The sequence below is a fragment of the Olea europaea genome, chromosome 7, assembly GCF_002742605.1.
Source record: "Olea europaea var. sylvestris chromosome 7, O_europaea_v1, whole genome shotgun sequence".
NCBI classification, from domain to species: domain Eukaryota; kingdom Viridiplantae; phylum Streptophyta; class Magnoliopsida; order Lamiales; family Oleaceae; genus Olea; species Olea europaea.
The window spans coordinates 21,124,690-21,147,785 of record NC_036243.1 but is presented as its reverse complement, the minus strand read 5'-3'; the positions used below and the strand labels follow the sequence as shown (position 1 = coordinate 21,147,785).

The 23,096-nt window shown below is 35.1% G+C and overlaps 2 protein-coding genes and 1 long non-coding RNA gene across 3 annotated transcripts; 2 read left to right on the top strand and 1 right to left on the bottom strand.

The window, feature by feature from the left end:
- Positions 1–3,199: 3,199 nt before the first annotated feature.
- Positions 3,200–4,120, bottom strand: LOC111398059 (uncharacterized mitochondrial protein AtMg00860-like). Its single transcript, XM_023025012.1, has 2 exons — positions 3,787–4,120; positions 3,200–3,507 (listed from the first exon to the last, which is right to left on the bottom strand). Exons 1-2 carry the CDS (start codon positions 4,118–4,120, stop codon positions 3,200–3,202), a joined length of 642 nt encoding a protein of 213 aa, XP_022880780.1.
- A 2,181-nt stretch (positions 4,121–6,301) lies between these two features.
- Positions 6,302–7,855, top strand: LOC111397405. The gene is made up of 3 exons (XR_002703237.1): positions 6,302–7,433; positions 7,522–7,673; positions 7,781–7,855. It is a non-coding gene; the product is annotated as an uncharacterized LOC111397405 (long non-coding RNA).
- Positions 7,856–12,069: 4,214 nt separating this feature from the next.
- On the top strand, positions 12,070–15,246 carry LOC111397404 (laccase-14-like). Its single transcript, XM_023024310.1, has 5 exons — positions 12,070–12,213; positions 12,342–12,493; positions 12,597–12,841; positions 12,959–13,087; positions 14,010–15,246. The coding sequence occupies exons 1-5, from the start codon at positions 12,112–12,114 to the stop codon at positions 15,074–15,076; spliced, it is 1,695 nt and encodes a 564-aa protein (XP_022880078.1). The 5' UTR covers positions 12,070–12,111; the 3' UTR covers positions 15,077–15,246.
- The last annotated feature ends 7,850 nt before the right edge of the window (positions 15,247–23,096 follow it).

Below are 23,096 nucleotides of genomic sequence, written 5' to 3'. Positions count from 1 at the left end.
AAATAATTATTAATGGGCTTTGATAATTAAAATAAAATTATATATTAAAAAACATTTTATTGCGTCTAAGCATAGAGCTTGAAACTTGACTTGATGCATCGATCCTTCTCGTTCATTTTTTAAACTTTGGATAGAACTAGTCTATCGGAGCTAGCTCGGATTGAAAACATTTTTTCAAGGGATCCTAAGCAAGCTGATTGTGCAATTCGATTTGTTGTTTTTTTTTTCCCCTTCCTTCTTTCTTTGAGGTGAATTTATTTTTTAACCTTGAGATCCATTATCAAACTATTGTCGTTTGTATCACGTAAGTAGACCGAGTGTAAATACCCTCAATGATTAATTATATAGTTATTAACTTTAATCAACTAGTAATTTTAATTATGGAACACATAATTAATTGTTTGGGTATTGGCTTTGACTCTATCTAATTATCTACTAGAATAAATAATTAAAAATAAGAAAATACATTTTTGAAATGGATCAGAGCACAAAAGGCACTAGGATCGTGAATTTCACCATTATTATCAAATTTATATCCTCAATTACCCATTGATAATCAATTCTTGTATAGGGTAAGAATCAACGATCGGATTCTCGATATCAATCAATTCTAGATTTATACGTGAATTTATTTAGGGAAATAAAAATATGAATTAATTTACAAATATCATCACATAACGTTTCATAGAGAACAAATGTCTGTCTATTTATTACGGGACCTTATCTTGTTTATTATCACTTGTAATTTATGGATCCTCTCGAAAGCAATATTGATCACAAACATGTTTTAATGGTGATCAAACATCAAAATGAAATAAGAGAATAATAAACAATCAACTCAGAAAACAAGAATTAAACAAAAACGAGCAATTAATTAATCAAACAATTAAAAAGGCTTCATAGTTAGTTCTAGCCACAATTTAGCTTGACACGTATTGATCACGGATATACAAGATAAATAGTGAATATATAATTTGGATAGTTTGGAATAAAATATGAGTGCAATCCTTAATCTTGAATATCTTGAATGGGTGTATACGTCTCCTTTTTCCTCTTCAAAATTCAACCAACTCTCAACGAAATTATTGTAATTTTGCTCCAAAAATTTTGGTATATAATTGTGTTGCCGTCCATGATTTTATAGGTGTTGTATAGAATCTCCCATTTGTGTTGACCTAATTATTTCCTCATTATATAACCCTTAAAGTCCAGAGAAAATCATGTCATTTAAGTACGCAAAGTGCACTCGCATTTTGATATAAAATTTAAGTCTCAAACATATAAAAAAAAAAAAAAAAAAAGGCCAACTACAACCGTCGAGAGCTTAGCTACGGTTGATTGTGGCCGACAGATGAAATAAGACCTTCAATTTTGCTCGAATAATGTTTCTAGATGTCAATGTATCGTAAGTCTAATTATATGGATAATATTTCGTTGTATTTAATTAAATTTGAAATTTAATGATACTAGTGTTGATGTGAACCTGCGTAGGCAAACGCTACCAAACCCACAATCAAGATTGAAAATCGACCCAAGAAAGCCTAAACAAGGTTATGGATTAAACTCAATAAAATTGGAACCAAGCAACCCAAATCGCCGATGATGTACGGACCTCTTGATTACGCAAAAATATGCGAATCTCACCCGATTTATTTGAATGCCACAAGATTTAAATTTTGATAAGTTCGTAGATTGTCCAATTGAAGAACACAGAAAGAAAGCAATAAAAGTGTTTCATTAATAATAATGTCAGAAGTGGTTCTGAAACAATGGAATGAGAAAATATTTATACTAATCCTAAAATCTAGGTAATTTCATGCATAATAGTCCAAATTTGGTAGGAAATAACTTAAATATGGAATTATAATAAAACTAGGAAAATTGTTAAAAAAAAGAAAAAAAAAAGCGTCCAGACTTAACCATGCGGTCGCATGGTTTGGCCTCCGACTCCGTTTTCATCAACCTTTAACACATTGACCCAAGCTTCTTCGAACTTCAACATGATGCTTGTCTCATTTTGAATTCCAAACATGTTTTCATCAACAGTTGCCTTGACAAGCAATCCCATCGCCTCTTTCACTCACTTCCCCCTAGATCACGTCATCAGTCCACCATCGCTTATTAATGGATCTTTCTCCGGGCTTGACGTTGGACTTGACTTCAACGCTAGCGTGTCCTGGATTACATCATCCCTTCCCTGTTCAGAAGGATTCGTTCTCGAATCTAAACCTACATCAAAGAGAGAAAAATCAGACACATTAAAAGTTGCTGAAACGCTATACTCAACTGGAAGATCTAATTTGTATACGTTGTCATTGATCTTCTCAAGTATTTGAAACGGTCCATCCCCCCGTGGTAACAATTTTGATTCCTTTGCTCTCGAAATCACTCTTTCCTTAAATGTACCCAAATCAAATCTCCTGGTTCGAAGGTAACAATCTTCCTGCCCTTATTTGCTTGCTTGGCATAATGCTTGCTCTTCTTCTCAATTTTCTCCCGTACCTTTTCATGGAGTGACTTCACCAACTCGGCCTTCTTTTTTCCATTCAAGCTACCTCGTTCATTCACAAGCAAAGGTATTAAATCCATAGGTGTTATTGGATTAAAACTATAAACAATCTCAAATGAAGAAAACGATGTAGTGGAGTGTGTGGCCCTACTATATGCAAACTCTATGAAAGGTAAACATTCTTCCCAATTTTTCAAGTTTTTATTGACCACAGTACGCAATAGTTGTGTCATGGTCCTATTCACTACTTCGGTTTGACCATCGGTTTGTGGGTGACAAGTTGTAGAAAATAGTAATTTCGTGTCTAACTTATTCCACAAGACCCTCGAAAAGTGACTAAGAAATTTGACATCCCTATCTGACACAATACTCTTAGATACTCCATGCAAGCGTATAATTTCTTTAAAGAACAAGTCTATAATGTTAGTGGCATCATCGGTTTTGTGACATAGAATGAAATGTGCCATTTTACTAAACTTATCCACCATTACAAAAATCGAATCCTGTCCCTTTTTAGTTTTAGGTAAACCTAACATGAAATCCATGGAAATGTCTATCCAAGATTCACTAAGCACTGGCAAAGGTGTGTAAAGTCCATGAGGTAAGACCCCAGATTTAGCTTTTTTACAAGTTATGTATCGATTGTGAATCCGTTCCATATCAACTTTCATTTTAGGCCAATAAAAATGTTCAATTAATATTTCTAAAGCCTTTGCTATCCCCAAAGTGACCCATTAATCCCCCACTATGTTCTTCTCTAACCAACAACTCACACATAGAGCAATGAGGAACACATAATTTGTTTTCTCTAAACAAGTAATCATCATGCTTAAAGAACTGATCTACAGCCCCCTTATGACATGAATTGTAAATGTTGAAAAAATCAAGATCATTATCATACATACACTTAATGTACTCAAAGCCAAGTAATTTCACACTTAAAGTAATTAGAAGCACATACCTCCGCGACAATGCATCTGCTACCACATTTTCCTTACCTTGTTTGTAATGGACGACATATGGAAAAGTTTCTTTGAATTCCATTCAGCGTGCATATCGTTTGTTCAACTTATCTTGACCCCGCAAATGCTTCAACGATTCATGGTCGGTGTGAATTATGAACTCCTTTGGCCATAGATAATATTGTCATGTCTCCAAGGCTCGAACAAGTGAATAGAGCTCCTTATTATATGTAAAATAGTTGAGACTTGTACCACTTAGCTTTTCACTAAAGTAGGCTATCGACCTCTTATCCTACACTAAGATTGTTCCAATACCTATTCTTGATATATCACACTCAATCTTGAAAGTTTTGTCAAAGTTGGGAAGTGCTAAAATCGGTGCTTTACATAAATAATCTTTGATAGTGTTGAATACATGTTTTTGTTCTACCCCCCATTGAAACCCCACATTTTTCTTGATAATTTCAGTTAGTGGCGTGGTAATCGTGCTAAAGTCCCTAACAAAACATCTGTAAAAACTAGCCAATCCATGAAAACTTCTAACTTCAGTTATGTTTTTAGGTGTTGACCAATCCTTAATAGTCTTTATTTTCTCTTCATCTACCTCTACATCATTAGCACTAACTACAAAGCCTAGAAATACAACCATATCTATGCAGAATGTGATCTTTTTAAAATTGGCATAAAGTTGTTCTTTCCTCAAAACCACAAGCACACACCTCAAATGTTCTAAATGCTCATCAAAATTCTTGCTATAGATTAAAATGTCATCAAAATAAATTACAACAAAATTTCTAATGAAAGCACGCAAAACATGATTCATTAGTCGCATAAAAGTGCTTGGTACATTTGTGAGCTCAAACGGCATGACTAATCATTCATACAACCCGTATTTAGTTTTAAAAGCCGTCTTCCATTCATCACCCTCCCTCATACAAATTTGATGATACCCACTCTTAATATCAATTTTGCGAAATATGCACGCACCATGTAGCTCATCTAACATGTCATCTAGTCTAGGAATTGGGTGGCGACATTTTACCGTGATGTTGTTGATGGCTCAGCAATCCACGCACATTCTTTAAGTTTCATCTTTCTTTAGCACCAGCAGTACAGGTACGGCACATGGACTCATGCTTTCTCTCACATAATCCTTGCTCATTAATTCCTTCACTTGTCTCTGAAGCTCCTTTGTCTCCTCTGGATTACTCCGATAAGCTGGTCAGTTAGGAATGACAGCTCCAGGTATGAAATCAATTTGGTGTTCAATTCCCCTAATGGGTGGTAACCCACTAAGCACGTCCTCCAAAAATACATCTTCAATTTCCTGCAACAACGAAATAGCCAAATTAGGAAGGGATGTGTTGGGCTCCTCAAAGTTGAGGAGTAACTCCTTTTAAACCAATAGTATCATTTGTTACCTCTCCATTATTGCCTTTTTCAATTCATTCCCTCTCACAAAGAAATTTTGTTTCGACTTTTCTAGCATCATGAAAGACTTTTTCTTTTTTCTTATGTGGCTCCACTCTCTTTTCCTCTCTATTGGCCACATCACTAATTTCTCTCTTTTTCTCTAACTCCCTTACTCTCGATTATTCTTCATTTTTCAGTTGAATTTGGTCCTCATATACTTGTGCCAATGTTAATGGCGCAAGAGTGAGAGGCCTCCATCTTTCACAAAAATATACTTATTCTTATACACATCATGCACTGCCTTCCTATTGTATTGTCATGGTCTTCCTAACAAGATATGTCCCGCATGCATAGGTACAATGCCACACATCATCTCATCTTGATATTTACCAATGAAAAAATTAATTAACACCCTTTTTGTCACCTTGATTTCCCCACATTCATTTAACCATTGTAATCTATATCGCCGAGGATGCTTTAATAATGTTAAACCTAATTTTTCCACCATATTAGTGCTAGCCACGTTAGTACAACTTCCACCATCAACTATATACAACATACCTTGCCATTGACGTGACACTGCGTGTGGAATATGTTTTCTCGCTGTTGTTCCAAGTCATCCACTTTGATTTGAGTGCTAAGAGCTCACCTCACGACCAACAGCTTACCACCAACTATATATTCCATGGTGTCTTCCTCATCAGCATCCTCCAATTCTGGCATGTTTGCATAATCACTTTCACTTTCAATTTCCACTTCCCCACTGTCCTGCAGAATCATTGTTTTCTTGTTTGGGCATTAGGAAATAGTGTGCCCCGTTCCCAAGCAAGAAAAATATTTGATATCCCTGTTTCTTGGTGGCTGCGACTCCCCCTTTGGTATGGCCTTGCTAACACCTTCTTCCTTGCCTCTTGCAACAGTTCGATCTCCTTTGTTATTTTCCCGCTTCGGCTTCCAAGAAGGCTTAGAACCCGAAGATCCACATTGGTACCTTGCTGTCCCTTATCGCTTCAAATACCTCTCTACCTTCATGGCCACATGTAGCATATCTTCAATTTCCACATAGTGTTGTAATTCCACTACATTTGCGATGTCCTTGTTCAACCCACTCAAAAATTGAGCCATAGTAGCTTCCCTATCCTCCTCCACATTTGCCCTAATCATTAGCATTTTCATCTCCTTATGGTAATCTTCCACACTCCTAGAGCCTTGACATAAATTTTGCAATTTTTGATGAAGCTCCCGGTAGTAGTGATTAGGTACAAATCTCTTCCGCATTATAGTTTTCAATTCCTCCCATGTGTTGATAGGGCGTTCCCCACTTCTCTGCCTCGTAGTCACCACTTGATCACACCAAGTAATGGCATAATCGGTGAACTCAAGGATTGCAATTTTCACNTAGGTCTTGTAATGTGTATTATATTACGGATCAAATTTTCATCATGTTAAACTAAGCTCAGTACAAGGCTTTTACAAAAAAAAAATAATAATAAAAAAAAATAAAAAAAAAATGAAGGCATTAGACTTTACACTGGAAATCCAAGAAAAACACTTTTATTGTTTGTCATATAAATTACAAAAATAACTTTTAAGTATAATTAACTAAACACAGCCTTTACTTATACAACAAACATGCAAAGTGAAAAAATGATGTGAGGTTAATTTAAGAAAGTTCCGTGCGGACCTAACTCGGAAAATGAAAGGAAAGTATTGATATCATTTCATATTAGATTCGTTAAGCCATCCACCCTAAAAGTTCTTGCTGTTTCAAAGGTCAAATTCTGCGTAATGGGTTACCCAAAATGACCAGCTTATTCTATTCATTAAACGTGTGGAAATTAAAAGGAGCAGCCATCAACTGATTTACTTCGTAACCTTATAAATACATTAAACACTCAACAAGACATCAACACAAAGAAAATGATATTTGAATAGAGAGTAAAAGAATGTGGTTTGTAGAGTTTAAAGTGTAGTATACAAAAGATTAATACAACTACAATGCGGAATAATAAACTCTCAAAGTATAAAACCGAACCAAAGACGACTCAAAGCTTCTTCAACACCACAAATGAAGTGTTTTTGATATTAAGCTCAGATTTGTGCCACACCAGATTATGCACCGTCGTCCACGGGAATGGCAACGGATATATCGAAAAAGGATCCGCCGGAAACCACCAAGCACTTCGCCGAAGTTATGGAAAGCTCCCACTTGGTTACCTCTCTATACTCTCTCTCAAATGTTATGCCAAGTCCAAGTATAAGAGAATGAAAAGGTCTTGTAATTATAGAGTCAATTCATTTGAATTCAAAATTGAAATATTGTACTATAGTCTAGAGAGTGACAACACTAGTATAGATAATTAACGACAAGATTAAATCCTAACATAATTCAAGTCACATTCTCTAGACCAATCAACTTGCATCAATATTATGATGTGATCCACCTTACATGGTTGATTCTGAAGGTTTTGATCTTACATTTCGTTGGGTTTCTTCTTCTCTGTGGAGTACTGCCTACTCATGCTCAAGAACGTGGCTAGAAGTTTGTGGTAAGTATATTGCATGCTTCAATTAGTCATTGCATCTGTTTGGCAACAATTTCACATTTTTTGAAGGTAATAAGCTTGGTTTTTGCAGCTAAGAGATGCTCCATACACGAGGCTTTGCACTAACAAGACTATTTTGACAATAAATGGACAATTTCCGGGGCCAACTATATACGCCACAAAAGGAGAAACGGTTATCGTTGATGTTTACAATCGAGCACATGATAACATCACCATTCACTGGTATAAACATCTGTACTTACTATACAGTTGTGATCAGTCAAATATATCATTTTGTTAGCAATGGAGACCAGATTCAGCATTGTACTAAAGTTAGGTTAATTTTGCAGGCATGGAGTGAAAATGCCAAGGTATCCACGGTCAGATGGTCCCGAGTATGTCACTCAATGCCCAATTCGACCTGGAAAAAAGTTTAGCCAAAAGATTGTCCTCTCAGACGAANCGAGATAACACTAAACAAAACAATTGATGAACAAATGCGCGAGTTGGTCGTGAAGACGCATGAAATGCAACACGAAAACGAACCTTGGAGAACTTTATATGACAGAAAGAAAGACAAATTGTTTGCACATGATGCATATAAAGCAATTCTGTGGGTATGGTATCAAATGGATATTATGTATATCGTGAGTATATAATGAGTCGTTGTGTATTTCATTATATGCTTTGCATCTCCAATGTTAATGTAAATAGAACTAAGAATATTGTAACATAGATTAAAATGAACAAAATGTCAACTAAAGCTCCTCGTTAATGCAACATGTCTACAACCATTGAAAATTTATGTAAGTAAATTTACGTACAAGTAATCAAATAAATTTTAATATAAATAATTTTTTTATTGCTTGAAATTAGACATAAAAATTCACGTATTTTGATGTTAACATTTACCTTACTGGGAGAATAAATCATCCTTTTACTTTTAAGTTAAATAATGTGATCTATTTAAAAAAAAATTTAAAACAAAAATTTGCTTTTGACTTTTTATTCCTTTAAGCTTTATCCAAACATGCTGTGCTGGCGTGTGTTATAAATAAAACCAACATGGTTATTTTAATTAAGAATGTTGGAATGGAATCACATTCCTACATTAATTCAAAAGGAATATTAGATTTATACAGCTAATGCTATAACTTGACAGATCATTTTAATTATTGAAAGAATAATACTATTTGCAGTCGCTCGCTATCAAAGTCGTCCTATATGACATATATGTGACGGTTAGTGATCTGTTACATAAAGTAATAAAAAACTACTACATTAACGTATCAAATCACTAACCGCCACATGTATACCACATAGAGTGATTACGACAGTGAGTGACAACATTACTCTTATTGAAATCGTAGCTACCATACTTAGCCGCCTGGAGGAGGGTCTTGCCTTCAATAATTTTAAGACAACTTGTGCATCAGTACAAATCAGCAAAAGCTTATTGCTTTAATTTGTCAAACATCTCTTTCATTTCTTGTTTCTTCAATACAAGAAAAGATTATTTATTTTAGCTCTGTGTTCAACTATAATCCTTTTGGATTAGAAACTTTATTGGTGACCATAATTTGAAAATATGTTGCTTTAGTTACCGAACATTTTTATAGTTTAGATAGTAATTGAGCTTACAAATTAAGTGGGCAAACGTAAACGACAACATTGCCAAATTCAACCAAATTGATATGTAAAATTGTTTTTCTCTCCGTGTTGAGCGAATAAATGGATTTATTCAAGTTAATAAAAATGTTAAAGCATTTAAAAAAAGTGTTGCAAAACCAAAATTGATTGTAAAATTAGTTTCTTTAGCCTTATTCATGCTATACTAGTAAACTATGTAATAAAGCAACGTCGTTAGATACTTAACAAAACCGTTAAATTTACTCAAATACGTCATTAGTGACATGTTTGAAGACCATTTATGCAAAGAAAAGTTCGATTACTAGTATGACACATTTTGAAAGTACGATAATCACTTGAGTTTTTACTTTTTAAATCTAATCCTTTTTCTTTTGAATAATGTTATTCATCGACATGTTATCATTACCGGTCTAGATTGCCACAAATCCTTCGATTCATTTTCTAATACATTTAAATGCAGCACAACTTCATTTTACAATGATCGAGAACGTTCACTATCACCATTAATAATAAATAGTATTACTCTTTTCTTTTTGAAACTTTTCATCTAAAAAGTTAGATTAATTTTTTATAAAAAGGAAAAAAACACGCACATATATATATATATATAGTGGAATTTAATTTCATGATTGAGCCATGTGTTGGCCGCTTGTGAAAATCGAGGTAACAATTAGGATATTACTAGGAAAGGATACTTCTCCTTTGTTGGATTATCATGGTAACGAAACTCGTTTTCAAAAGTACTGATTCTTTGGATAATATGCATGGTCTACGCCACTAACATACCATTTCATGTATAATATTAATATATGAAGTTTTGCGTGGGCTGCTAAATAATTTTCCCTTTCAAAAGGTCAAATTCAACCGGTCTAGATTGCCACAAATCCTTCGATTCATTTTCTAATACATTTAAATGCAGCACAACTTCATTTTACAATGATCGAGAACGTTCACTATCACCATTAATAATAAATAGTATTACTCTTTTCTTTTTGAAACTTTTCATCTAAAAAGTTAGATTAATTTTTTATAAAAAGGAAAAAAACACGCACATATATATATAGTGGAATTTAATTTCATGATTGAGCCATGTGTTGGCCGCTTGTGAAAATCGAGGTAACAATTAGGATATTACTAGGAAAGGATACTTCTCCTTTGTTGGATTATCATGGTAAGGAAACTCGTTTTCAAAAGTACTGATTCTTTGGATAATATGCATGGTCTACGCCACTAACATAACATTTCATGTATAATATTAATATATGAAGTTTTGCGTGGGCTGCTAAATAATTTTCCTTTTCAAATGGTCAAATTCCGGTTGTTGGAATATAAATACAAATGCTTGTGCTAATATGTCGAGACTCACACGAAAAGAATATTGGAATATAGAGAAAAATAATAATACATGCGGTAGTTATATGCTTTTTAAATATTATTGAAGTTAGAAAAATAATATTTAGGGATGCATCTATATAATGTCCGACAAAATGATATGTTCATGAATAACAGTAATTTTAGATTAAAGTGAATGAAATTGGAGTTGAGGACCAAGAGGCAATAGTCGTATTATGAGTGCGACAATGATTTAAATTTAATTAAAAGATAAATGTGAAACGCGCAATATGTATTACTTTGAACTTTATGACTTATTTCCCTTTTCTCATCCTTCCCTTCTTTTCTTTCTTTCTTTATTTATTGTAATTATAATCAAAATAAATTCAAGTCATTTTTTAGAAAAATAAAAACGTAATTCGAGTCAAACTCCAATAAGCGGTAGATAAATTCTACATAAATATTGTCAAGTTGTGGAGGCCACACTGCAACCAGTTTACGAATTAGTGGGGGTGGTTGCGTTGGGCTCCACTTACATGGATTATTAATTAGTTAATTAATTAGACCGAACGTATTACTTTTGGGGCGTGCCGTGCTTCGAAAGTAAGGCCAACATGGAGATTCTTAATTAAGAATTAAACAAACTGATTAGAGCTCTACCGACACACTTTTAACTTATTAACTATTTTAATTATGAAATCATGGCTGCCCTTAGCAGCCTAGTACGTTGTTTTGCGTTCCCTAATATTAATTTTAATTCAATTTTGGTCATTTTTATGGTTGTTGTAATTAGTTGAATACCTGCAAAGAAAAAAAAAACAAAAACCTTGATTCTTTAGTTTATCTATAATTCCCTTTTGTCAACATCTCATTTTTCTAATTTTCCTTTAGAAATAAAAACTTTTTAGAATAAGTAATTGTTAAGGAGATTCGTTAATCCTTCGAAGCAGACAGTGGTCATGTTGAAATATCGTCATCATCCATTCATAAAAAATCATCCACATCGTAGTTTAACGATAAAATACATTCAACCTGCACATGCCCAAATACAAATTAAGACGAAGAAAAAGATTAAACTTCTAAATGGGTAGTTCTAAATTTTTGACCACTTTAGAATGACTAGACTTAATATTGAGTAATGCATAAGATTAAATTGTAAATGGTTAACCGATACACACAAATTTCTGTTCTGGTCTTTCTTAAAATTCAGAATGTGCAGACATTGACCAAAAATGTCAAATTATTCACCAATTGATCAACCTTGATTTTGTCTGGATCTTAACATGTTATCAGGTTTTGATAGGTCGCATAAGGGTATTTTAAAATAACCCAAATGATTTGTCATGAAACTGTGGGCAACTATTGAGATGCAAACTGTATTTTTATACCTAACCCAAAATATTTTTCTTTAATCCAAGAATTAATTTTTATTATTACTAAACTTCAAAAACGCAAGGGAAAGTCATATGATTATGGATTCATACTACGAGATTCGTTAAGACATTGATGAAGACAATTTCTTCCTGTCTGAAAGGTCAAATGCAGTGTCTTAACAAATATGCTTATTTTAATCTTATCGTGAACGTGGAAAAAAGGAGCAGCCGCCAGCTTTCTTCATTTCCAGACCTTATATAAAGTAATAAGAATTTGTGCTAAAAACCACAAAAAACAGATATTCGAAGAAAGCTAGGAAACATTAATGCGGTTGAATATGAAAATTTCTGTTTTGCATTTCATCGGATTACTTCTTCTCGGCGTTGTACTGCAAGCTGATGCTTTGGAACGTCGCTACAAGTACGTGGTGAGTACAATGCTTGTGTCACAGCATACTTCCCTTTCTTAGTAGCCTCTAATATTCAACTTTACATATTCTTAATATTTTTGACAGTACAATTTCATGATTTTGAAGCTAACCTTCTGATTTTGCAGTTGAGGGAGACTCCATACACTAGGCTTTGCACCAACAAGACTATCTTGACAATAAATGGGAAACTTCCAGGACCAACAATATATGCCACTAAAGGAGAAACGATCATTGTTGATGTTTACAATCGAGCAAATGCGAACATCACTATTCACTGGTAAATATATTACCAACCAGCAATTCATATATTAAGGCGATACTGCTATGTGTATTATGGGTCTTAATTTAAGCCTTATGCTAAAATTATATTGATTTTGTAGGCATGGAGTGAAAATGCCAAGGTATCCGTGGTCAGATGGACCTGAGTATGTGACTCAGTGCCCAATTCAACCTGGAAGAAAGTTTAGCCAAAGGATTGTGCTTTCGGACGAGGAAGGAACTTTGTGGTGGCACGCTCATAGTGAATGGTCACGGGCTACTGTTTATGGTGCAATCGTTATTTATCCAAAGAAGAAAAATGACTATCCTTTCCCTAAGCCTCATGCAGAAAAACTCATCATTCTAGGTACGTACATGGCAAAATATTGTTTGTTTCGAATTCGAAAAAAGGTACAGAAAAATAGAAAAAAAAAATTATATTGAAACCAGAAGTAACTCAATCTTTGAAGCTGTTGCAATTCAGGAGAGTGGTGGAACAGAAGTGTGGAAGAGGTTCTTAGTGAATTCATGGCAAGTGGAGACGATCCAGAAGTTTCCAACGCTTTCCTTATAAATGGTCAGCCTGGGGATCTATATCCATGCTCAAGATCAGGTTTGTAGCTAAATCTTGACTATGGTTTTTGTTTCTGAAATACAGAGAACATGCAATCGCAAATTGCTTAAAACATTGTGCAACATAACCATGATAGATCTATTTAAAAAAATTCCCCAATTGTAAGAGTTGGTATGGATTCATCATCGTGACGTGACAAAGAATAAAATGAACATCGTCTAGAGCTCCATCTAAATTCAAAACATTTGCTATATATTCTTACTCTACAAAAATTATACTTCATATGTAGATTTAACTTTGATTTTGTATTTATTTAAAAATAATAATAAAACATACCTAGATAATTCATCAGACAAACTTTCAAATCTTCATCCCCTAGACCATAGAATATATTAAAAATGCTCTAATGTATAGGTAGGAATTTTCATGCCCCCTACTTTCGCCTAGATGTGAAGTTTTTGTTTGTCCACTACCTCATATATTAAAGAAAAATTATTACAACCCTTACCTCGTTGGCCACAACTCAATTTATAGCCTCTGTTTGTTTAGATAAAAATCAATTTTTTAACCCTCGTTTGAGCCCCATTTTTTTATCAAAATATATTTTTTAACAATAATTTGACCACATTTTTTAATAAAATAATATTATATTATATACAAATTTAAAACTTTTCTTATCTTTTAACTACACATTCTCTATCCTAACACTATTTCAAAGGCATTTAAAAAAAAATGGGGCTTAAACAAATAGTAAATTTTATAGAAATTGATGGAATGCGTGGCTAAATGTTGTGGATCTCATAAAATGTATTGTTAAAATTAATTGTTAACTTAAACTTAGATTTTAATCCACTTTTGTAGATGAACCAATCAGGGCATAATGAAAATATGTAAAGTAATATTAAAGAAGTAGAATGAATTCTTACGTGATACTAACTCTAATTTGGGTTAAAATTTGCAGATACATTCAAGTTGACGGTGGATTTTGGCAAGACTTATTTGCTACGAATGGTTAACGCAGTTATGAACAACATTATGTTCTTCAAAATTGCAAACCACAATATCACTGTAGTCGGATCAGATGCCAGCTACACCAAGCCTTTCAAGAGTGATTATATTACCATCGCTCCTGGCCAAACCATTGATATGTTGTTGGAAGCTAACCAAAATCCTAGCCACTACTACATGGCTTCCAGGGTTTATGCTAGTGCAGGAAATTATGACAATACAACTACAACAGCAATTGTTGAGTATCGAGGAAATTATACTCCACCAGCATCACCATTACTCCCAAGTTTTCCTGATTTCAATGATACAAATGCTTCAGTTAATTTCACTGGACAACTCAAAAGTTTAGCAAATAAGAAATATCCTGTTGATGTCCCTTTAAATGTGACCACTAAATTATTCTTCACCCTTTCAATCAATTTAATCCCTTGTGCCAATAATTCATGCGGAACTTTCAACGGCCGTCTTTCAGCAAGTGTGAATAACATAACCTTTCAGCTACCTAGAGTCGACATTCTTCAAGCTTATTATAGGCGCATCAGAGGTGTTTATGGAAATGACTTTCCCAACAATCCACCATTTCAATTCAATTATACTCAGGACTTTGTCCCTCAAGACCTGTGGGCGCCTCAAAATGGAACAGAAGTAGTAGTTCTTGACTACAATTCCACGGTGGAGCTTGTCTTCCAGGGAACAAACACAGTTGCCGGGATAGATCATCCCATGCACTTACATGGATATAGCTTTTATGTGGTTGGGTGGGGATTTGGAAACTTCGACAGAGACAGAGATCCACTGAATTATAATCTCATAGACCCTCCTCTAATGGAAACAATTGCAGTTCCTAGAAATGGTTGGACAGCAATCAGATTCAAGGCAAATAATCCAGGAGTTTGGTTTATGCATTGCCATTTTGAGCGTCATATAAGTTGGGGAATGGGAATGGCATTCATTGTTCGAAATGGCAAGAGCCGACATGCTAAAATACTGCCTCCACCTCCAGACATGCCAAGGTGTTAATGCTGAACAAAATGGATATCTCTTGTGTATGTGATTTAATACTAGTGTGTGCTTTTGTTGCAGCTTTGTTAGTGTGCTTCCTTTTTTGTAATCTGAAATTATAATTCGTTTGAGAATAATTTGTAAACGATTTAATTTATAAATAAGTTAAAAATAAAATATTATCTAAATTTTGTTCAACGTGTTAGAATCATATTAAGGAATTGAACTATGGTTGACTTTTATAACATAGTTTATGATCGATATTTCAGTTAACGAGTTGAATAGATTTTGTTAGGTTTAGATGTTAGTCGTGCAATCTATAATTTGTTAAAATTATGTTCTTAGATTTTAAATTTTTATGTAATTGTGGAGGTAAGATTGTTGCCCCTTCCTTTGTGAATTTTTCTTTCATATTGTTCAAAATACGTGTAATTTGTCATGAGAGTTTTAATTAATAGCTTAAAAGCTATAGTCTAACTCGGGCTAGTCTTTAAAGGGGGAAAAATCTCAAGGTACTTCTCACGAAATACATCCACTTCATATTCAACTGATGTTTCAGATCATAAAGTAAGACTTTATGTCCACCTCTTAATTTATATTAAGTTTCATAGATTGATTAATAATCCATCAAATGTGGTAGTTTTTAAAATACATACTTTAATATATAAATTAAATTATCCATCGCAAGTCCACTGGGGATTGTTTTTGTAGTTGTTGTCTAGTTGTGTAAAATCAACATGGTTTACGAAGATTACTTTTTCGTCAAGTTGTCATAATATTTATGACAAATAAAGCATCAGTGATTTTATTTATTTATTATTTTATTTTATTTTTTTCCCTTTTTGTCACTCCGCAGCTAATACTTCTTGTTTCATCAGTGAAGGCATTATAATTGCTGATGGTTATTCCATAACAAATCTCGGTGCTGATCATATCTGTTAGGATCTTCCTCAAACTGTTCAAAGTGATTTCCGGGCTCAGTTAACCATTAAACATCGAATTCAATCACCAAACCGAGAGATGACCGACGCCGGAGTCCGCCCACTTCCTATGGTTGCTTTTCTCTTTTGCTTGTTGATTCTACCACACACTTAGGATGGATACCACACAGGTAAGAGTCAAAAAGCCTCAAGCAATTGGTAGGGAAGGTAACTTGGCAGGAAGCATGAAGGAGAAGAAGAAGAATAGCACCTCTCTCTCTCGGGTTCTCTTCAAGCACGGCTCCCTATCAACTAGTTCTTCGTAACTAGCGTATGCAAAATCCAATTCAGATTCATACCCGAACCTCCTAGGTTCTCTCGTTTGCCTTCTCTCTCTATCTCTAACTAAGTTATAGTTAGCTAATGGATTTTCTTCCTCAGGATGCTCTTCTATTACTACTTCATTTTCCTCTTCAGGTTCTTGGACCTGAATCTCCACCTCACTCGAAGTACTAGGTACTGATGTGTTAAATTTTCCTAACTCCACCTTAAACCGATTTCTTTCTTCACTTGATTCAGTTTCACTTACAGGTTCGGTTTCGTTCTTTAGACAATGCATCTCATTCTCATTAAATGTGACATCCCTACTCACGATGATCTTAACTCCTTTTTGGCTTCTATCCCATAGCCTATAGCCCTTAACCCGTTCGGGATATCCTAGAAAGACACACTTCCTGGCTCTAGGTTCTAACTTTCCCTCACTTTGATGAGAAAAGGCAGCACAGCCAAACACTTTAAGCATTGAGTAGTCACCCAATTTTTCAAACCATTTCTCATGTGGAGTATCACCATTTAATGCAGCCGATGGAGTCAAATTTATTAGATAACAGGCAGTGACAACGGCTTCACCCCAAAATGACTTAGGAACCCTAGAACTTAACATCATGCAGCGCACTTTGTCTAGTATGGTCCTATTCATTCTTTCTGCTACTCCGTTTTGCTGGGGAGTATAAGGAACCGTTTTGTACCTTGTTATTCCACTTTCTTTACACATCCTATCGAATTTAGCATTACAGAATTCTAGGCCGTTATCTGCCCTTAAAAATTTGATCCTCTTTCTAGTTTGATTTTCCATTTGTTTCTTCCAATTGTTAAAGTTATGGAAGGTTTCAGTTTTGTCTTTCAATAGATAGACTCACACTTTCCTAGTGTAGTCATCTATGATAGATAGGAAATACCTATTCCCACCCGATGTGGGATTACTAGCAGGACCCCACAGATCAGAATGCACATATTCAAGCATGCTTTTAGCCTTATGCGTACTGGTGGAAAACGACACTCTATGGTGCTTTCTTAGCACACAGTGATCACAAAACGATAGGTCAGACACACAGTCATTACCAAATGCACCTTTTTTGTTTTGGCGGAAGAAATAGAGGAGTTTAATCCTCTAATCACTTCCCCAGTAGTGATGTAAATGTCATTTTTCTTGATTCCCTTAATAGAGATTAACGCACCCTTCATCATTTTAAACATACCGTTTTCAATTTTACCGGTGAAGTTGTCTTTCTCAAGTCTTCCTACTGAAATCAAATTCCTAGATAATTTCGGAATGTATCTAACTTCCTTTAACATGTACACAAAGCCTGTGTTAAATTTTATCTTTATATCTCCAATTCCAGCAATTGTATAGGCAAAGTTATCACACAGAACTACTTGCCCATCATTAGATTCTTGCAAGTTTTCAAACCAGTTCTTTTCAGATGTCACATGAAAAGACGCACCAGAATCTAATATCCATTCATGCATGTGAGAATTAGTAGTTAGATTTAATTCAGTAGTGTATGCGACTGGACTAGTGATCACATAGACTTCACCGTTTTCTGTATCGAAGGTAGAGGATAACACATTTACCTCATCTCTTTCCTTAACCTTCTGTTTTCCCTTTTCTTTATGACAGTCTTTTATAAAATGTCTTGTGCCTCCACAGTCATAGCATTTTCTACCCTTAGTTCTAGACTTTGATCTAGGTCTACCATTCCCCTTCTTTTTCCAACTATTACTACTGGATTCGCCACTACTTTTGTATCCATCATGACTGGCTTGCCTAAATTGTGTTCTACCCTGCATCATATGCAACTCTCCACTCCTCCTATCCTGTTTGTCAGCCCTCATTTCCATCTCCTTACTCCTAAGAGAATCTATGACAATTTTAGGTGTTAACGTGTCCCTGCCATACTTAATGGCATTTTTAACTTCTTTATAAGAGTCCGGGATTGAATTGAATAAGATATTACCTTATCACGCTTCCCAATACTACTTCGTGTGGTTTAATTAGTGTGTTAACCAATGACAACACATAATTTTGATTTGGGAATTTTTAACGGTAAATGGGACTTCTCTATCTGGCAACAAAAGATGAGAGACATACTAGTCCAACAAAAGGTGTCAAAAGCCATCGAAAGCAATTTTGCACTTGATATCTCAAAAGAACAAAAAGAGGAAGCCGATGAGCTTGCCTATACCTCAATAATATTACACTTGTCTGACGCTGTCTTAAGAAAAGTGGGAAAACTAAAAACCACCAAAGAACTTTGGAAAAGACTAGAAGACTATTCATAGCCTCTTCAAAAGTTTCTGGCTCCCTATACGGTCTAAAGCAATCACCTAGACAGTGGTACAAGAGGTTTGATTCCTTTGTACTCACTATAGGATTTCAAAGAAGTAAATTCGATCACTGCCTGTACTTTCAACACAACGAGACTGATAACAATTATTTATTCTTGTTGCTCTATGTGGACAACATGCTTTTAGTTGGATCATCTCATAAGTGGATAAACAATATAAAAGCAGATCTTAGTGGAGAATTTGACATGAAAGACCTAGGAAAGGTTAAAAGGATTCTAGGCAGGGAAATAGAACGAAATAGGTCAAATTCCATCATATTCTTGCATCAGTCTCCATACATATCAAAGGTGTTGAAAAAGTTTAATATGAGTGACTGCAAACCTGTCACGTTGCCTCTTGCAAACCATTTTGTTCTATCTAAGGAACAAGCTCCCTGCAATGAACGTGAAGTGGAATACATGAGTAAAATTCCATACTCAAATGTGATTGGTTCCATAATGTATTTGATGGTTTGCACTAGACCGGACTTAGGATTCGCTGTTAGTACTCTCAGTAGGTACATGTCTAATCCAGGTCCTGAACATTGGGAAGCATTAAAGTGGCTTTTAAGATATTTGAAGAGTACAAGTGACATAGGTCTAAAATTTAGTGCTAATAAAGAAGGCGTGAAATTAAAGGGTTTTGTAGATGCTGACTATGCAGGAGATAGGGATGGTAGGAAATCAACTTCCTCTTACGTATTCACCTTATCAAATTCGTGTGTTAGTTGGAAATCACAGTTACAACACATAGTTGCACTATCCACTACAGAGTCAGAATATATTGCCACCACTGAAGCAATTAAAGAGGTTCTATGGCTTAGAGGTCTACTTCATGAACTGAGTGTCTTGAATGAGTATGTGGTTGTGTATTCTGATAGTCAGTCATCCATACATTTGTGTAAGAATCCTATTTTTCACGAACACACTAAACATATCGATGTTAGGTTACACTTCATTAGGGATATAATATCACAAGAAGTAGTAAGACTTGAAAAAATTCACACACAGTATAATCCTTCAGATATGGGCATGAAAGTGCTGCCACTGGTAAAGTTTAGAAGTTGCAAAGAGCTTCTAAACATCGGTACAGGTAAATGATTTCAATTTTATCAGTTTTTCTGTTAGAGGTGTCACTAATGGAAAAACGTTTTTCTTTGCAGGTCCTTTGACACCAAGGTGGAGGTTGTTAGACATCATGTTGTCAAACGACTTCCCGGGCGATGATGAAAACCAATTTTATCAGTCGACATGAATGACTGAACGATAAATCAACACCGAATTATGGATGAACGACCTAGCGTTGCTTTACCTATTGGATGGCTATTAATCTTTGTGGCTTGTTGATTTCTATTGGAACTTAACCCTAGTCGAGCCTACTTACCATATTGTAACTTACCTTAAGTTGGCCATTGAACTAATATATATTAGCAATTGACTCCTTCTCCCTTGTGGAGCCGTGCTTGAAGAGAACTTGAGAGAGAGAGGTGCTATTCTTCTTCTTCTCCTTCATGCTTCCTGCCAAGTTACCTTCCCTACCAATTGTTTGAGGCTTTGTGACTCTTACCTGTGTGGTATCCATCCTAAGTGTGTGGTAAAATCAACAAGCAAAAGAGAAAAGCAACCATATGAAGTGGGCGGACTCCGGCGTCGGTCATCTCTCGGTTTGGTGATTGAATTCGATGTTTAATGGTTAACTGAGCCCGGAAATCACTTTGAGCAGCTTGAGGAAGATCCTAACATCTGGTATCAGAGCTTGGGTAGCAAAAATTAGCTCAAAATCGGCTGATTTTCGAACTTGAACCTTAGAACCCGAATTTAAAAATTTTCAATTACTCACAAACCAAAGCTCGGTTGGACAAACGGAGGCCATACCCATCACCAGCAGGTCGAGGTGCTCCCGGAGAGGTGGCGCGTGGGCGGCTATCCGGCAACGCTGTCTTCAGGTAACTTGCTTGTTTTGATCTCCTGAACGCGCTGATATACTTTGTTTTGTGTTTCAGGTTACACAGAAAAAGTTGGACGATTTTGCCCTTTGGTACGACGCCGACTGAAATTCAACAGCAAGCTCGTTTTTCTCCACTCTACGGACTCAGATAGGTTCGCTCTGATACCAGATGTTAGGATCTTCCTCAAGCTGCTCAAAGTGATTTTCGGGCTCAGTTAACCATTAAACATCGAATTCAATCACCAAATCGAGAGATGACCGACGCCGGAGTCCGCCCACTTCCTATGGTTGCTTTTCTCTTTTGCTTGTTGATTCTACCACACACTTAGGATGGATACCACACAGGTAAGAGTCACAAAGCCTCAGGCAATTGGTAGGGAAGGTAACTTAGCAGGAAGCATGAAGGAGAAGAAGAAGAATAGCACATCTCTCTCTCTCGGGTTCTCTTCAAGCACGGCTCCACAAAGGAGAAGGAGTCAATTGCCAATATATATTAGTTCAATGGCCAACTTAAGGTAAGTTACAATATGGTAAGTAGGCCCGACTAGGGTTAAGTTCCAATAGAAATCAACAAGCCACAAAGATTAATAGCCATCCAATAGGTAAAGCAACGCTAGGTCGGTTCATCCATTATTCGGTGTTGATTTATCGTTCAGTCATTCATGTCAACTGATAAAATTGGTTTTCATCATCGCCCGGGAGGTCGTTTGACAACATGATGTCTAACAATATCCTCATTACAAATGCTCAAACTAAAAACTTGATGTTTCCAGTGACCAAATATGTTCGTTGCTGGAAGGTAATATGTGGTCACTAAACATCTTTAGCGACGGAAACTTGTGGTTCTTAGTGATCATAACTTTATCCTAGGTAAAACGTTGGTCGCTAAATCTTTAAATTATACTTCAATCTTTGATCTTGAATTGGTCGCTAAATCAATAACATTCAAAGACCAGTATACGCTTAGTAAAAGTTCACCATCAGCAATCGACAATATTGCATGAAGACGGTGCATCTTTAGCAACCAATTCTCTTCAAAGAATTTTTTTCTCTCAAAAAATCATCATTAATTTTATATATGTTCTCAATAAATTGTGCAGGATTGTCATAGTCAGGTTTTCCATCGTAAAATTTGTACCTGAGTTTATTTCCACATGTATTCTGTAGAAAAAAATTAATTATAGATTTTGTGAGGTACTACAAACGACATTATTTTCATTGCAAAGTCTTTCATTGGTTTTGTAAAGCAAACCTACCTCTAAATCCAACAAAAGAAACAATTAATGAAGGATTTGCAAAGATTAATTTCAAAAAAGTGAAAACCAAAAACTGAAAAATGAAGAACAATTTTCCCCTTTTTGATTCGGCTCAGAAACTCGATCCACACCACAAAGATATCTCCAATTTGAAGGCCATTATCACTCACAAAGACAATTTCACAAAAAAAGGCAGAGGAGGATTTATTTTGTACTAAGCAGGAGAAGAGTTTCTCTTGTTTTTGGTGTGTAAAAAATGAAGGGTGAAGGCTCCAATTTATAGGCTCAGTGGGGAGAACAGATTTTCCAGAAATCTTGCAAGATTAGGATAGAAAATCTGCAAGATTATGTTAACTAAAAATATAGACCTCATCCAAGACGAGATAAGGTAGATGAAGAAAGATATCGATTTTATTTATCTATCTTTTCTTGTAATAAATCAAATTACCTCCAAGTTGGGTATTGAGTATCTAGCCCAATGAACTGATTACCTCTAAATACCCAACATAATTGAGCTACTTCAATTGTGGTGTGATTTAATTCTTCAATCCTGGGCTTATAGCCTATGAAGTTAAAATGGGCCTCGATTTTTCATCATCACCTAGGGGATTTGGGCATCACTTACCAAACATGCCTAACAACCTCCACCTTGATGCCAAATCATCCTGTAAGTCAGATAAGATAACAAATAGATTAAGGGAAGAAACTTACAAGTTTGTACCAATGTTTAGAAGATCAAGACAGCTTCTAAACTTTACCAATGGGAGCACCTTAGTTCCCATATCTACAGGATTATATTCTGAAAGGACTTTCTCAAGTTTTACCAGTTCTTGAGAAACCATATCTCTAATGAAATGCAATCTAACATTATGTTTAGAACGTTCATGAAAGACAGGATTTTTGCATAGGTGAATAGCAGATTGACTATCAGAATATATTGTCACATTGTCCTTAAAAACACCAAGTTCATTTAATACACCTTTAAACCACAAAGATTCTTTAAATGCTTCAGTAACAGCAATATATTCTGATTCAGTAGTGGATAATGCAACAATATGTTGAAATTGTGATTTCCAACTAACACATGAATTACACAAAGTAAACATGTAGAAAGATGTAGATTTCCTATTATCTCTATCACCAGCATAATTAGCATCGGTAAAACCTTTCAATTTTATTCCGTCAGTACTAAACTTATATATTAAGCCAACATTGCATGTTCCTTTCAAATATCTAAATAAACATTTC

Coding starts and splice junctions, on each gene's coding strand:
- LOC111398059 (XM_023025012.1), bottom strand. CDS start 4,120: ATGGTTGTATTTCTAGGCTTTGTAGTTAGTGCTAATGATGTAGAGGTA. Junction 3,508..3,786: donor GTGTGATATATCAAGAATAG/GTATTGGAACAA, acceptor ATTACAAACAAG/GTAAGGAAAATGTGGTAGCA.
- LOC111397404 (XM_023024310.1), top strand. CDS start 12,112: ATGCGGTTGAATATGAAAATTTCTGTTTTGCATTTCATCGGATTACTT. Junction 12,842..12,958: donor AGAAAAACTCATCATTCTAG/GTACGTACATGG, acceptor GTTGCAATTCAG/GAGAGTGGTGGAACAGAAGT. Junction 13,088..14,009: donor ATATCCATGCTCAAGATCAG/GTTTGTAGCTAA, acceptor TAAAATTTGCAG/ATACATTCAAGTTGACGGTG.